Below are 16,712 nucleotides of genomic sequence, written 5' to 3'. Positions count from 1 at the left end.
ACAGTAAACACTCCCTCACTATACTCATTGTTCAGACAGTAAACACTCCCTCACTATACTCATTGTTCAGAGTAAACACCCCCTCACTATACTCATTGTTCAGACAGTAAACACTCCCTCACTATACTCATTGTTCAGAGTAAACACCCCCTCACTATACTCATTGTTCAGAGTAAACACTCCCTCACTATACTCATTGTTCAGAGTAAACACTTCCTCACTATACTCATTGTTCAAACAGTAAACAATCCCTCACTATACTCATTGTTCAGAGTAAACACCCCCTCACTATACTCATTGTTCAGACAGTAAACACTCCCTCACTATACTCATTGTTCAGAGTAAACACTTCCTCACTATACTCATTGTTCAAACAGTAAACAATCCATCACTATACTCATTGTTCAGAGTAAACACTCCCTCACTATACTCATTGTTCAGAGTAAACACTCCCTCACTATACTCATTGTTCAGAGTAAACACTCCCTCACTATACTCATTGTTCAGACAGTAAACACCCCCTCACTATACTCATTGTTCAGAGTAAACACTCCCTCACTATACTCATTGTTCAGAGTAAACACTCCCTCACTATACTCATTGTTCAGACAGTAAACACCCCCTCACTATACTCATTGTTCAGAGTAAACACTCCCTCACTATACTCATTGTTCAGAGTAAACACTCCCTCACTATACTCATTGTTCAGAGTAAACACCCCCTCACTATACTCATTGTTCAGAGTAAACACTCCCTCACTATACTCATTGTTCAGAGTAAACACTCTTTCACTATACTCATTGTTCAGAGTAAACACTCCCTCACTATACTCATTGTTCAGACAGTAAACACTCCCTCACTATACTCATTGTTCAGACAGTAAACACTCCCTCACTATACTCATTGTTCAGAGTAAACACTCCCTCACTATACTCATTGTTCAGAGTAAACACTCCCTCACTATACTCATTGTTCAGAGTAAACACTCCCTCACTATACTCATTGTTCAGAGTAAACACTCTTTCACTATACTCATTGTTCAGAGTAAACACTCCCTCACTATACTCATTGTTCAGACAGTAAACACTCCCTCACTATACTCATTGTTCAGAGTAAACACTCCCTCACTATACTCATTGTTCAGACAGTAAACACTCCCTCACTATACTCATTGTTCAGACAGTAAACACTCCCTCACTATACTCATTGTTCAGAGTAAACACCCCCTCACTATACTCATTGTTCAGAGTAAACACTCCCTCACTATACTCATTGTTCAGAGTAAACACTCCCTCACTATACTCATTGTTCAGAGTAAACACTCCCTCACTATACTAATTGTTCAGAGTAAACACTCCCTCACTATACCCATTGTTCAGACAGTAAACACCCCCTCATTATGCTCATTACTTTTTAGAAATATGAAACCAAACGCTCCATATACCGGAAGTATCAGGAAACCTGTTTGTGAAAGAAGTGTAATTATAACTAAACATATTTTTCCACACTGTTCAATTTTGTCTGGATGAAGTTTTATTTAATGAGAGAGAAGTGCACAGCTTCTGAACTCTGAGAAACAATTTGCAATCTTCAAAATATATTAAAGACGCACTTTGGCAATAAATAGGTTTGAGTGAACAACACATTTGAATCATATAATTGGTGTCTGGCTGCAGTAACAGTGGCTGAGCCGAAGGTGGCAATGTTAGTCCTTTCCCTTGGTGAACTCAGCCTCCGCACTGATTCCTTTTGGCTGCACCAACAGCATCTTCGGAGCTTGTCATCACATGCTTGCTAAAAGTAGTGAGTGAGTTGACTTATAATTGGATACACCCTCTGATTCTAAAAGAGCAGCTGCAGAGACTGTTGATGCACTGGCTATTATTTTCCAAAATGCCTTCGACTTAGGAATGGTCCGAGATGGCAGTAAATTGGGCAAATGTGAAACTGCTCTTCGAGAGATGATGGTGAGGAACCAGTGAACCAGTGAGCCTGACATCAGTCATCGGGAAACACTGCAATCTTTTATCAAGGAAATGGTCACAATGCATTTGGAATGTGTGATGCTGCAAATATTTAGTTCATGTGTTTTAGTTTCTAATTGTAAATAATGGGGGAAAATAATTTCAGGCAACCTATTACCCTTTAGATATTGTAATGTAAATTTTGCCACAGTCCCAGGTGACCAGAGGCTCCCTTTGAGGGGGAGAGCTGATTGGTGGGGCTTTAACACGAGGGTCACCACACCTCAGGCGAGGGGCACGGTTGAGAAGGCGGGGCCTTCATGAATAACCTCAGCCGGTACGGGGAATTGAACCCGCGCTACACGCAACACGAACCAGCCACTCAGCCAATTGAGCTTACTAACCCCAAAAGATTGGTGATGCACTATCAATTCCCTCAAAGACACGAGTAGTGGAATAATCGAGGCTTTATTGAGCAAAGATGTTGTGCCTCCTGCAGCTGGAACCAGAATGGCTGCAGCACGGCGAGCACACACATTTATACTCCGCCTACTGGGCGGAGCCAGCAGGCAGGGATTTACCCTTGTACCTCTACTATATGTGTCTTACCGTAATACATATAATACAGCTAGTGGTGACTACCACATTCACCCACTGTTAAAAAAAAGAGTCCGGAGGGGGTGGTGGAAAAAAATTTACAAGTTCAGTCTGTTGGGGGCCTTGACCCTCCTCTGTGATCGCCTCAGTCCTGGTGGTGATGTGGGCGCTGACTTGGTCACCTGTGACTCCGGGAGTGTGTTGTCCTCGTCTTCGTCGCCCCTGAGTGGAACCAGTGGGAGGACGGATCCTCCTGTGGCGGGGGCTGCGGTGGGGTTCACTAGGGGGAGTGGCGCAGGGGTGAATGACGCAACCGGAGGGGGTGGTGTTGGGTGGGGGCCGTGGGTGGGGATACAGCGGGTGCCAGGTCCCGGAGAGAGACTGTGTCCTGGCGCCCGTCGGGGTGCGCCACGTAATCGTACTGCGGGTTCGCGTGTAGGAGGTGGACCCTTTCAACCAAGGGGTCCAACTTATGGGTCCGCACATGCTTGTGAAGGAGGACGGGTCCAGGAACTGTCAGCCATGTTGGGAGCGAGACCCCGGAGGTGGACTTCCTGGGGAAGGCAAAGAGACATTCATGGGGGGTTTCGTTAGTCACGCTGCAGAGGAGCGATCAGGTGGAGTGGGGCGCGTCGGGGAGGACCTCCTGCTAGCGGGAGACCGGGAATTTTTAGACCGTAGGGCCAGCTGGACGGCCTTCCAGACCGTCCCGTTCTTCTCTCCACCTGCCCGTTTCCCCCTGGGTTGCATCTGGTTGTCCTGCTCGAGGCGATGCCCTTACTGAGCAGGTACTGACGCAGCTCATCGCTCATAATAGAGGATCCCCGATCGCTGTGGATGTAGGTGGGGAAACCAAACAGGGTGAAGATGCTGTGGAGGGCTTTAATGACCGTGGCAGAAGTCATATCGGGGCACGGGATAGTGAAAGGGAACTGGGAGTACTCATCGACCACGTTCAGGAAGTACGTATTTCGGTCGGTGGAAGGGAGGGGCCTTTTGAAGTCCATGCTGAGGCAGTCAAAGGGGCGGGAGGCCTTCACCAGGTGCGCTCGATCTGGCCAGTAGAAGTGCGGCTTGCACTCTGCGCAGACTTGGCAGTCTCTGGTGACAGTCCTGACCTCCTCAATGGAGTAGGGCAGGTTGCAGGCCTTGGTGGAATGGAAGAACCGGGTGACCCCCGGGTGGCAGAGGCCATTGTGGAGAGCCCGGAGTCGGTCCACTTGTGTGCTAGTACATGTACCGCGGGGTATGGCATCAGGGGGCTCGTTGAGCTTCCCGGGGCGATACAAAATCTCGTAATTATAGGTGGAGAGCTCGACCCTCCACCTCAAGATCTTATCGTTTTTGATCTTGCCCCGCCGTGTGTTGTTGAGCATGAAAGCTACCGACTGTTGGTCAGTGAGGAGAGTGAATCTCCTGCTGGCCAGGTAATGCCTCCAATGCCGCACAGCTTCCACAATGGCTTGGGCCTCCTTTTCGACAGAGGAGTGCCAAATTTCAGAGGCATGGAGGGTGCGGGAAAACAAGGCCACAGGCCTGCCTGCCTGGTTGAGGGTGGCGGCCAGGGCTACGTCCGACAAATCGCTCTCAACCTGAAAGGGGAAGGACTCGTCGACTGCGTGCATCGTGGCCTTGGCAATGTCAGCCTTGATACGGTTGAAGGCCTGGCGGGCTCAGCCGTCAGGGGAAAAACTGTGGACTGAATGAGTGGGCGGGCCTTGTCCGCATAGTTAGGGACCCACTGGGCGTAATACGAGAAAAACCCAAGGCATCGTTTCAGGGCCTTGGGGCAGTGGGGGAGGGGGAGTTCCATGAAGGGGCGCATGCGGTCGGGGTCGGGCCCTAGAATTCCATTTTCCACGACATAGCCAAGGATGGGTAAGCGGTTGGTGCGGAACACGTACTTCTCCTTATTGTATGTGAGATTAAGAAGTTTGGCGGTCTGGAGAAATTTTATGAGGTTTGCGACGTGGTCCTGCTGATTGTGGCCGCAGATGGTGACGTTGTCTAGGTACGGGAAGGTGGCCCGCAGTCCGTACCGGTCAACCATTCGGTCCATCTCACGTTGGAAGATCAAGACCCCATTAGTGACGCCAAAGGGAACCCTAAGGAAGTGATAGAGGCGGCCATCTGCTTCGAACGCAGTGTATTGGCGGTCCTCCGGGCGGATGGGGAGCTGGTGGTAGGCGGACTTCAGGTCCACTGTGGAAAAGACCCGATTTTGTGCAATCTGATTGACCATGTCAGATATGTGTGGGAGGGGGTACGCGTCGAGCTGCGTGTACCGATGGATGGTCTGACTGTAGTCAATGACCATCCTGTGCTTCTCCCCAGTCTTTACTACCACCACTTGAGCTCTCCAGGGGCTGTTGCTGGCCTCAATGATGCCTTCCCGCAGAAGCCGTTGGACCTCCGACCTGATGACGGTCCTGTCCTGGGTACTGTACCGTCTGTTCCTGGTGGTGACGAGCTGCAGTCCGGGGTGAGGTTCGCAAATAAGCAAGGTGGTCTGTGTGTGGTCTGTGTGTTGTCTGTGTGCGCGGTCTGTGTGTGTGGTCACTGTGTGCGTGCTCTGTGTGCGTGGTCTGTGTGTGCGTGGTCTGTGTGCGCGGTCATTCTGTGCGCGGTCTGTGTCTGCGGTCTCTGTGTGCGCGGTCTCTGTGTGCGTGATTTGAGTGTCCGCGGTCTCTGTGTGCACAGTCTCTGTGTGCACGGTCTCTGTGTGCGCGGTCTCTGTGTGCACGGTCTCTGTGTGCGCGGTCTCTGTGTGCGCACATTCTCTGTGTGCGCGGTATCTGTGTGCACGGTCTCTGTGTCTGCGGTCTCTGTGTGCGTGATTTGAGTGTCCGCGGTCTCTGTGCACGGTCTGTGTGTGCACGGTCTCTGTGTGCGCGGTCACTGTGTGCGCGGTCTCTGTGTGCGCGGTCTCTGTGTGCGCGGTCTCTGTGTGAGCGGTCTCTGTGTGTGCACGGTCTCTGTGTGCGCGGTCACTGTGTGCGCGGTCTCTGTGTGCGCGGTCTCTGTGTGCGCACATTCTCTGTGTGCGTGGTATCTGTGTGCGCGGTCTCTGTGTGCGCACATTCTCTGTTTGCGCACATTCTCTGTGTGCGCGGTCTCTGTGTGCGCACATTCTCTGTGTGTGCACATTCTCTGTGTGCGCACATTCTCTGTGTGCGCGGTCTCTGTGTGCGCACATTCTCTGTGTGCGCGGTATCTGTGTGCGCGGTCTCTGTGTGCGCGGTCTCTGTGCGCACATTCTCTGTGTGCGCGGTATCTGTGTGCGCGGTCACTGTGTGCGCGGCCTCTGTGTCTGCGGTCTCTGTGTGCGCACATTCTCTGTGTGCGCGGTCTCTGTGTGCGCACATTCTCTGTGTGCGCGGTATCTGTGTGTGTGGTCTCTGTGTGCGCACATTCTCTGTGCGCGTGGTATCTGTGTGCGCGGTCTCTGTGTGCGCACATTCTCTGTGTGCACACATTCTCTATGTGCGCGGTCTCTGTGTGTGCACATCTCTGTGTGCGCGGTATCTGTGTGCGCGGTCACTGTGTGCGCAGTCTCTGTGTGCGCGCGGTCTCTGTGTACGCACATTCTCTGTGTGCGCACATTCTCTGTGTGCGCACATTCTCTGTGTGCGCACATTCTCTGTGTGCGCGGTCTCTGTGTGCGCACATTCTCTGTGTGCACGGTATCTGTGTGCGCGGTCTCTGTGCGCACATTCTCTGTGTGCACGGTATCTGTGTGCGCACATTCTCTGTGTGCGCGGTCTCTGTGTGCGCACATTCTCTGTGTGAACGGTATCTGTGTGCGCGGTCTCTGTGCGCACATTCTCTGTGTGCGCGGTCTCTGTGTGCGCACATTCTCTGTGTGCGCGGTCTCTGTGTGCGCACATTCTCTGTGTGCGCGGTCTCTGTGTGCGCACATTCTCTGTGTGCGCGGTCTCTGTGTGCGCACATTCTCTGTGTGCGCACATTCTCTGTGTGCGCGGTCTCTGTGTGCGCGGTCTCTGTGTGCGCACATTCTCTGTGTGCGCGGTCTCTGTGTGCGCGGTCTCTGTGTGCGCGGTCTCTGTGTGCACCTCTCGCAAGATTCGCAATGCTCAAAACGTCTCCCGAAATTCAGCGGAATCTCGCGAGACTGCGTGAACCAGATCAGTATATTTAAATGAGCCATACGGCTCACTCAAATACGCTGACAGCGGATTCTCCCGACACACAGGACTGACCGACTGGGATACCTCACCAGGGCGCAGGATAGGACTGGTCCACGTCAGTCATTACGGTACCTGGGTGGTCTCGCAGCCCACTGGAGACCCCCTGGTACTCAGGTCAAGACAGGGTAGCACCCAGCCACTCCCTCTGGCATCCGGGCATCTTGGCACTTTTCTTTGTTCTGTGATCTTTGTTCTTTGAGAGTAAACGCTTTGCAGCCCTCGGCACTCCGTTTGGCAGTTTTAGATTGTGACCTTTTTCCTCCACCTTAAGCAAGTTTTTATAAAATATTCCTGTGGTGGTATGTATTAGGGGTAATACGGTACACCACGTGCCGACAGGCTATTGGTGGAGGGATGCCAGGTCCTGATAGGATCTGCCACCTACTGGACTCCACCCAGAAATGCCGGTATAAGAACCCAGCTTTTCCCTCCATTTCCCTCAGCAGCTGCATTCTGTAACCACGCTGCTGGGGATAAAGTTCTGCTTAATAAAGCCTTCAATTGACATTACCTCAACCTGCCTCGCGTCATATTGACGGTACTACAATTTATTAAGCAGAATTTAAATTGAAGAAAACGACGTGGGAACATGGAGCTCCGAATCACCCCGGAGTGTCTGCGCATCGCACCCCAAGCAGCTAACTCGGCCTCTATCTTCAAGCACTGCCTGGCATGCTTTGAGGGCTACCTCCGAACGGCCCCCGGCATACCGACAGACGAACAAAAGATGCAGGTCCTCTATTCCAGGGTGAGTCCTGACGTCTACTCCCTTATCGAGGACGAGGACGGTTTCACCGGTGCCATCGCCGCGCTGACGGATATCTACATCCGGCCCGCCAACCAGGTTTTTGCTCGCTACCAGCTCGCCACATGACGGCAATTTCCGGGGGAATCGCTGGACGAGTTTTATAACGCCCTGCAGATCCTGGGCCGAAACTGCAACTGCCCGGCGGTAACAGCGAGTGAACACACAGAGCTCCTGGTCCGCGATGCGTATGTGGCAGGTTTGGCCTCTTCCCAGATCCGCCAGAGGCTTCTGGAGAAAGAATCTCTGGGACTTACAGAAGCTCGGGCCCTGGCGGCATCCCTCGATGTGGCCTCGCGTAACGCCCGCGCCTACGCCCCCGACCGCACTACAGCCCCTTGGGCTCCGTGGACCCCCGCTGCGGTCGACTCTCCGACACCCCCCCCACCCCGCAAACCTGCGCGGCCAAAACACCAGACCAATCGGGAGGGGCCCCGCTGCTATTTTTGCGGCCAGCCGAAACACCCTCGGCAGCGCTGCCCGGCCCGCGCGGCTACCTGCAAAAGCTGCGGGAAGAAGGGCCACTACGTGATGGTGTGCAAGTCCCGCGGGGTCGCCGCTATCTCCGGGGAAGAAACAGGACCACAGGCCCAGCCCCCCCAGCGATCCACGTGCGACCAACGGCCGCCGCCATTTTGGACCCCGGACGCCACAAGGGAGAGATGGGCGCCGCCATTTTGTCCACCCCCGACCGCGCTCGATCCGTGGACGCCGCCATCTTGGCTGAAGGACCCCAACACAGACGGCCACATACTGCCTGATTACGATGCTCAACTTCAACAACCACGTCTGGCTTCGACGACCCTCGACCAGTCGCGACCCCGGACGCTCCAGGCTGCAACCACTACAGTCCTAGTGAATGGCTACGAGACGCCGTATCTTATCGACTCTGGGAGCACGGAGAGCTTCATTCATCCGGACACGGTAAGGCGCTGTTCCCTCGTAATTCGGCCAAGCACCCAGAAAATGTTCCTGGCGGCGGGATCCCAGTCCGTTCAGATCATGGGGTTCTGCATCGCTAACCTAACGGTGCAGGGGAGGGAGTTCCAAAATTACCGGCTGTATGTCCTCCCCCATCTCTGTGCGCCCACACTCCTAGGGATGGACTTCCAATGCAACCTCCAGAGTTTAACATTTAAATTTGGCGGCCCTATACCCCCACTGACTGTCTGCGGCCTCGCGAACCTCAAGGTTGAACCGCGTTCCTTGCTTGCGAACCTCACCCCGGATTGCAAACCCGTCGCCACAAGGAGCAGACGGTACAGCGCCCAGGACCGAGCATTTATCCGGTCCGAAGTCCAGAGGCTGCTGAAGGAAGCCATCATCCAGGCTAGCAATAGTCCCTGGAGAGCCCAGGTGGTAGTTGTTAAGACCGGGGAGAAACAGAGGATGGTCATCGACTATAGTCAGACCATCAACAGGTACACTCAGCTAGATGCGTACCCTCTCCCCCGCATATCCGACATGGTCAATCGGATTGCACAGTACAAGGTCTTTTCCACCGTGGACCTCAAGTCCGCCTACCACCAGCTCCCCATCCGTCCCGGTGACCGCAACTATACTGCCTTCGAAGCAGACGGGCGGTTATACCACTTTGTAAGGGTTCCATTCGGCGTCACGAACGGAGTCTCGGTCTTCCAACGAGAGATGGACCGAATGGTTGACCAGCACGGTTTACGGGCCACGTTCCCGTATCTCGACAACGTCACCATCTGCGGCCATGACCAGCAGGACCACAACGCCAACCTCCAAAAATTCCTCCAGACCGCTCACGCCCTGAACCTCACTTACAACAAAGAAAAATGCGTGTTCCGCACCGATCGTCTAACCATCCTGGGCTACGTAGTGCGTAATGGAGTGATAGGCCCCGACCCTGAACGCATGCGCCCCCTCATGGAGTTCCCTCTCCCCCACTGTGCCAAAGCCCTGAAATGTTGCCTGGGCTTCTTTTCTTATTACGCCCAGTGGGTCCCCCAGTACGCCGACAAGGCCCGTGCGTTAATCCAGTCCACTACTTTTCCCCTGTCGACAGAGGCATGCCAGGCCTTTAGCCGCATCAAAGCGGATATCGCAAAGGCCACGATGCGCGCCATCGACGAGTCCCTCCCCTTCCAGGTCGAGAGCGACGCATCGGATGTAGCTCTGGCGGCCACCCTCAACCAAGCGGGCAGACCCGTGGCCTTCTTCTCCCGAACCCTCCACGCTTCAGAAATCCGCCACTCCTCAGTGGAAAAGGAGGCACAAGCAATAGTGGAAGCTGTGCAACACTGGAGGCATTACCTGGCTGGTAGGAGATTCACTCCCCTCACTGACCAACGGTCGGTTGCCTTCATGTTCGATAATGCACAGCGGGGCAAAATCAAGAACGACAAGATCTTGCGGTGGAGGATCGAACTCTCCACCTTCAATTATGAGATCTTGTACCGTCCCGGAAAGCTGAACGAGCCATCCGATGCCCTATCTCGCGGCACATGTGCCAATTTACAAGTGGACCGTCTACAAGCCCTCCACGAGGACCTCTGCCATCCAGGGGTCACTCGTTTCTACCACTTCCTTAAGGCCCGCAACCTCCCTTACTCCGTCGAGGACGTCCGAACAGTCACCAGAAACTGCCAGATCTGCGCTGAGTGCAAACCGCACTTTTTCAGGCCAGATAGAGCGCACCTGGTTAAGGCCTCTTGACCCTTTGAACGCCTCAGTTTGGATTTCAAAGGCCCCCTCCCCTCCACCGATCGCAACGCGTACTTCCTGAACGTCATTGACGAATACTCCCGTTTCCCTTTCGTCATTCCCTGCCCCGACATGACAGCGTCCACGGTCATTAAAGCCCTCGGTACCATTTTTACACTGTTCGGTTTCCCCGACTATATCCATAGCGACAGGGGGTCCTCCTTTATGAGTGACGAACTGCATCAATTCCTGCTCAGCAAGGGCATAGCCTCGAGCAGGACGACCAGTTACAACCCCCGGGGGAACGGGTAGGTAGAAAGGGAGAATGGAACGGTCTGGAAGGCCGTCCTGCTGGCCCTCCGGTCTAGAAGTCTCCCAATTTCCCGCTGGCAGGAAGTACTCCCGGATGCCGTTCACTCTATCCGGTCCCTGCTGTGCACCACCGCGAATCAAACGCCTCACGAGCGCCTCCTCCTCTTTCCTAGGAAGTCCTCCTCTGGAACGCCACTTCCGACCTGGCTAGCAGCTCCGGGACCCATTCTGCTCCGGAAACGTGTGCGGGCGCACAAGTCAGATCCGTTGGTGGAACGGGTGCATCTCCTTCACGCCAACCCGCAATACGCCTATGTGGAGTACCCCGATGGCCGACAGGACACGGTCTCCCTGCGAGATCTGGTGCCCGCCGGAGCTACCCACACACCCCCAACGCCAATCACCACCTCCTCACTCCCGCCGGTTCATCCCGCAGCCACCCCCTTCCCGGGGGGTTCGGTTCTCCTCCCAGACCCGCCCAGGAGTAAGGACACAGGGGACAGCGCTACGCTCCCAGAGTCGACGGGACTCGAGCCAGCGCCATCACCACCACGCCCGAGACGATCGGAAAGGACGCCCATCCGGCTCATCGAATCACTTTAACTCTCAACGTTTTCAGTTATTATGTCTTGTTATAGTTATGGCATCATGCCGACCCTGTTTGGCCCGTTGGCCCAGTTGAAGCGATAATTTTGTGTTTTGTTCAAAGTTACGGCACAGTATTGACTCTGTAAACCACTACCACCATGCGAACCACCATCCCGCCGGGTTCTTTTTCAACAAGGGGTGAATGTGGTGGTATGTATTAGGGGTAATACGGTACACCACGTGTTGACAGGCTATTGGTGGAGGGATGCCAGGTCCTAATAGGATCTGCCACCTACTGGACTCCACCCAGAAATGCCAGTATAAGAACCCAGCTTTTCCCTCCATTTCCCTCAGCAGTGGCATTCTGTAACCACGCTGCTGGGGATAAAGTGTTGCTTAATAAAGCCTTCAATTGACATTACCTCAACCTGCCTCGCGTCATATTGACGGTACTACAATTCCACATGTATTGTCTCAATGCAAACCCTCCTCCTCTCCCCCATTAGACCATCTATCTTTTATTCTTAAAGTTGCTGCCTTTTGTTGCTCACAGATACACTTTAAACTCTAACACATTCTCCCTCCCTTCAGTTCTGACAAAGAGCCAAAGGACTCAGAACATTAATTCTGTTTCTCCCCTTGAGCTTTTCCAGCATCCTCTGTTCTTGTTATCATTTATACATTTAGTTCAAACATGTTGGGCTCTAATTGACATATTTGACTGAAATGTGGACCCTTTATAGTGACATCAAATAAGACCAACTTGTTAAATTAATAGCAAACTGCTCACTCCTCCAATATAAGGAGCGGGATTCTCCGTCCTGACGCACCCGTTGTCTGGTGCGTCAGGACTGTGTCCCAGCAGCCGGCCAATGGGGTTTCCCTTGAGGGCAGCCCCACCCCATCAGGAAATCCGTGGGCGTGAGTGCACTGCCAGCGAAGCGGAGGAGCCCGTCGACGGAGAATCCCACCCACGGGATGTCAATCGCACGGAGAGTATGGATAACAATTATATCTGCACACATTGGCTTCAGAAACTCGTTTTGAAAAAATACATGGAAGATAATTTACCTGTGGATATTATTGGAGGATTGTGCATTCTCGAATATTAAAATATTCTTGCCTACTCCTCTCCTGCAGGCGTTTCCGTAGGCAGGATATTCGACATGGTGATGCAGTGCATCAGTGCCTGGGCCAACACTGGAATGGTAAGCGACCTAATCAATAAGCCGTCATATTCAGTTTATAATCCTGGCTGATTGCTTCTAAAATTCACTTCACCCCACTTTGAAGAATTATTTTCAAGAATTAGAAAACTTGCAAAAGCAAATTGAAAAATCTTTCCTGCTTAAAATCCAACATGCCCACCTCTCAGTTTCAGGATTTTCCATTCAGTCAAATGTTTAATATTGAAAGAATTTATATTCAACATGTTCTACTCTGCTGCCTGTGGCATTCACAAACAGAGAAAATGCCAACCATCCTTCATTCCTAATCCTGCCTTTGTTGCAATGTTATTCCTAAATATTGAACCGCTTTCTATCAAATTCATCCATGGATATCTGATAATGTTGCTGAAGAATATTCAAGATGTTTGGAGCCTGTTTGGGCAGCACGGTAGCACAAGTGGCTTCACAGCGCCAGGGTCCCAGGTTCGATTCCCTGCTGGGTCACTGTGCGGAGTCTGCACCTTCTCCCCGTGTCTGCGTGGGTTTCCTCCGGGTGCTCCGGGTTCCTCCCACAGCGCAAAGACGTGCAGGTTAGGTGGATTGGCCGGGATAAATTGCCCTCAGTGACCAAACATGTTAGGAGGGGTTATTGGGTTACGGGGATAGGGTGGAAGTGAGGGCTTAAGTGGGTTAGTGCTGACTCGATGGGCCGAATGGCCTCCTTCTGCACTGTATGTTCTATGTTTCGGTATGTTCTATGTTTACATTCAACCCCAAATACTTAAATTGACAATATGAAGAATGTCAGATTTGGAATAGATCTGAAATATTGTACAATCGTTCACAAAGTGTAAGTAAACAGTCGGGAAGTTGATGTTTCCAGTTACATCACTGAAATCGCTTCACAGCTCCAGGGTCCCAGGTTCGATTCCAGCTTGGGTCACTGTCTGTGCGGAGTCTGCACATCCTCCCGTGTGTGCGTGGGTTTCCTCCGGATGCTTCGGTTTCCTCCCACAGTCCAAAGATGTGCAGGTTAGGTGGATTGGCCAATGATAAATTGCCTTTAGTGTCCAAAATTGCCCTTAGTGTTGGGTGGGGTTACTGGGTTATGGGGATAGGGTGGCGGTGTTGACCTTGGGTGGGGTGCTCTTTCCAAGAGCCGGTGCAGACTCGATGGGCCGAATGGCCTCCTTCTGCACTGTAAATTCTATGATAATCTATGATAATATAGTTTGCAGATCCATTGTTCAATAAAACATTTTTGCCCCTGGAGACAGGGGTGACATCAACAATCACTTTCACTGGAGCGCACTGCTCAGAAACAATGGCTGTGAACTGGGGACTGAGTGCCAGAGGCTTGTGGCTGAAACATTAAGAGTGAAGATCAACAGTAGATTGTCTGTAACCTTCCAGAGCTTTGTTGCAAATGACAGTGGTTAACACTGCTGCCTCACAGTGCCGGGGACCCGGGTTAACACTGCTGTCTCACAATGCCAGGGACCCGGGTTAACACTGCTGCCTCACAGTGCCGGGGACCCGGGTTACCACTGCTGCCTCACAGTGTCAGGGACCCGGGTTAACACTGCTGTCTCACAGAGCCAGGGACCCGGGTTAACACTGCTGTCCCACAGTGCCAGGGACCCGGGTTAACACTGCTGTCTCACAGCGCCAGGGACCCGGGTTAACACTGCTGTCCCACAGTGCCAGGGACCCGGGTTAACACTGCTGTCTCACAGAGCCAGGGACCCGGGTTAACACTGCTGTCCCACAGTGCCAGGGACCCGGGTTAACACTGCTGTCTCACAGTGTCAGGGACCCGGGTTAACATTGCTGTCTCACAGTGCCAGGGACCCGGGTTAACACTGCTGTCCCACAGTGCCAGGGACCTGGGGAAACACTGCTGTCTCACAGTGCCAGGGACCCGGGTTAACACTGCTGTCCCACAGTGCCAGGGACCTGGGGAAACACTGCTGTCTCACAGTGCCAGGGACCCGGGTTAACGCTGCTGCCTCACAGTGCCAGGGACCCGGGTTAACACTGCTGTCCCACAGTGCCAGGGACCTGGGGAAACACTGCTGTCTCACAGAGCCAGGGACCCGGGTTAACACTGCTGTCCCACAGTGCCAGGGACCCGGGTTAACACTGCTGTCCCACAGTGCCAGGGACCTGGGGAAACACTGCTGTCTCACAGAGCCAGGGACCCGGGTTAACACTGCTGTCTCACAGTGCCAGGGACCCGGGTTAACACTGCTGTCCCACAGTGCCAGGGACCTGGGGAAACACTGCTGTCTCACAGCGCCAGGGACCCGGGTTAACACTGCTGTCTCACAGAGCCAGGGACCCGGGTTAACACTGCTGTCTCACAGTGCCAGGGACCCGGGTTAACACTGCTGTCTCACAGTGCCAGGGACCCGGGTTAACACTGCTGTCTCACAGTGCCAGGGACCCGGGATAACAATGCTGCCTCACAGTGCCAGGGACCCGGGTTAACACTGCTGTCTCACAGTGCCAGGGACCCGGGTTAGCACTGCTGTCTCACAGTGCCAGGGACCCGGGTTAACACTGCTGTCCCACAGTGCCAGGGACCTGGGGAAACACTGCTGTCTCACAGTGCCAGGGACCCGGGTTAACACTGCTGTCCCACAGTGCCAGGGACCCGGGTTAACACTGCTGTCTCACAGTGCCAGGGACCCGGGTTAACACAGCTGTCCCACGGTGCCAGGGACCCGGGTTAACACTGCTGCCTCACGGTGCCAGGGACCCGGGTTAACACTGCTGTCCCACAGTGCCAGGGACCCGGGTTAACACTGCTGTCCCACAGTGCCAGGGACCCGGGTTAACACTGCTGCCTCACAGTGTCAGGGACCTGGGGAAACACTGCTGTCTCACAGTGCCAGGGACCCGGGTTAACACTGCTGTCTCACAGTGCCAGGGACCCGGGTTAACACTGCTGTCCCACAGTGCCAGGGACCTGGGGAAACACTGCTGTCTCACAGTGCCAGGGACCCGGGTTAACACTGCTGTCCCACAGTGCCAGGGACCCGGGTTAACACTGCTGTCTCACAGTGCCAGGGACCCGGGTTAACACAGCTGTCCCACGGTGCCAGGGACCCGGGTTAACACTGCTGCCTCACGGTGCCAGGGACCCGGGTTAACACTGCTGTCCCACAGTGCCAGGGACCCGGGTTAACACTGCTGTCCCACAGTGCCAGGGACCCGGGTTAACACTGCTGTCTCACAGTGCCAGGGACCCGGGTTAACACTGCTGTGTCACAGTGCCAGGGACCCGGGTTAACACTGCTGTCTCACAGTGCCAGGGACCCGGGTTAACACTGCTGTCTCACAGTGCCAGGGACCCGGGTTAACACTGCTGTCTCACAGTGCCAGGGACCCGGGTTAACACTGCTGCCTCACAGAGCCAGGGACCCGGGTTAACACTGCTGCCTGGCAGTGCCAGGGACCCGGGATAACACTGCTGTCCCACAGTGCCAGGGACCCGGGTTAACACTGCTGTCTCACAGTGCCAGGGACCCGGGTTAACACTGCTGTCCCACAGTGCCAGGTTCTCGGGTTAACACTGCTGTCTCACAGTGCCAGGGACCCGGGTTAACGCTGCTGTCTCACAGCGCCAGGGACCTGGGTTCATACTGCTGTCTCACAGTGCCAGGGACCCGGGTTAACACTGCTGTCTCACAGTGCCAGGGACCCGGGTTAACACTGCTGTCCCACGGTGCCAGGGACCCGGGTTAACGCTGCTGTCTCACAGCGCCAGGGACCTGGGTTCATACTGCTGTCTCACAGTGCCAGGGACCCGGGTTAACACTGCTATCTCACAGTGCCAGGGACCCGGGTTAACACTGCTGTCTCACAGTGCCAGGGACCCGGGTTAACACTGCTGTCTCACAGTGCCAGGGACCCGGGTTAACACTGCTGTCTCACAGTGCCAGGGACCCGGGTTAACACTGCTGTCTCACAGCGCCAGGGACCTGGGTTCACACTGCTGTCTCACAGTGCCAGGGACCCGGGTTAACACTGCTGTCTCACAGTGCCAGGGACCCGGGTTAACACTACTGTCTCACAGTGCCAGGGACCCGGGTTAACACTGCTGTCTCACAGTGCCAGGGACCCGGGTTAACACTGCTGTCTCACAGTGCCAGGGACCCGGGTTAACACTGCTGTCTCACAGTGCCAGGGACCCGGGTTAACACAGCTGACCCACAGTGCCAGGGACCCAGGTTAACACTGCTGTCCCACAGTGCCAGGGACCCGGGTTAACACTGCTGTCTCACAGTGCCAGGGACCCGGGTTAACACTGCTGTCTCACAGTGCCAGGGACCCGGGTTAACACTGCTGTCTCACAGTGCCAGGGACCCGGGTTAACACTGCTGTCTCACAGTGC

The 16,712-nt window shown here is 54.0% G+C and overlaps 1 protein-coding gene across 1 annotated transcript in view; it reads left to right on the top strand.

Annotated features, from left to right (window-relative positions):
- Window positions 1-16,712, top strand: part of LOC140387803 (semaphorin-3E-like) — a 401,767-nt gene that overhangs the window by 362,974 nt on the left and 22,081 nt on the right. The window contains exon 15 of the mRNA XM_072470936.1: window positions 12,285-12,352. Coding sequence (XP_072327037.1) covers window positions 12,285-12,352 — 68 coding nt within the window. The remainder of the gene's footprint in view (window positions 1-12,284; window positions 12,353-16,712) is intronic.

This window comes from Scyliorhinus torazame, chromosome 13 (assembly GCF_047496885.1).
Source record: "Scyliorhinus torazame isolate Kashiwa2021f chromosome 13, sScyTor2.1, whole genome shotgun sequence".
Lineage (NCBI taxonomy): Eukaryota > Metazoa > Chordata > Chondrichthyes > Carcharhiniformes > Scyliorhinidae > Scyliorhinus > Scyliorhinus torazame.
This window is presented reverse-complemented; position numbering and strand designations above follow the sequence as displayed.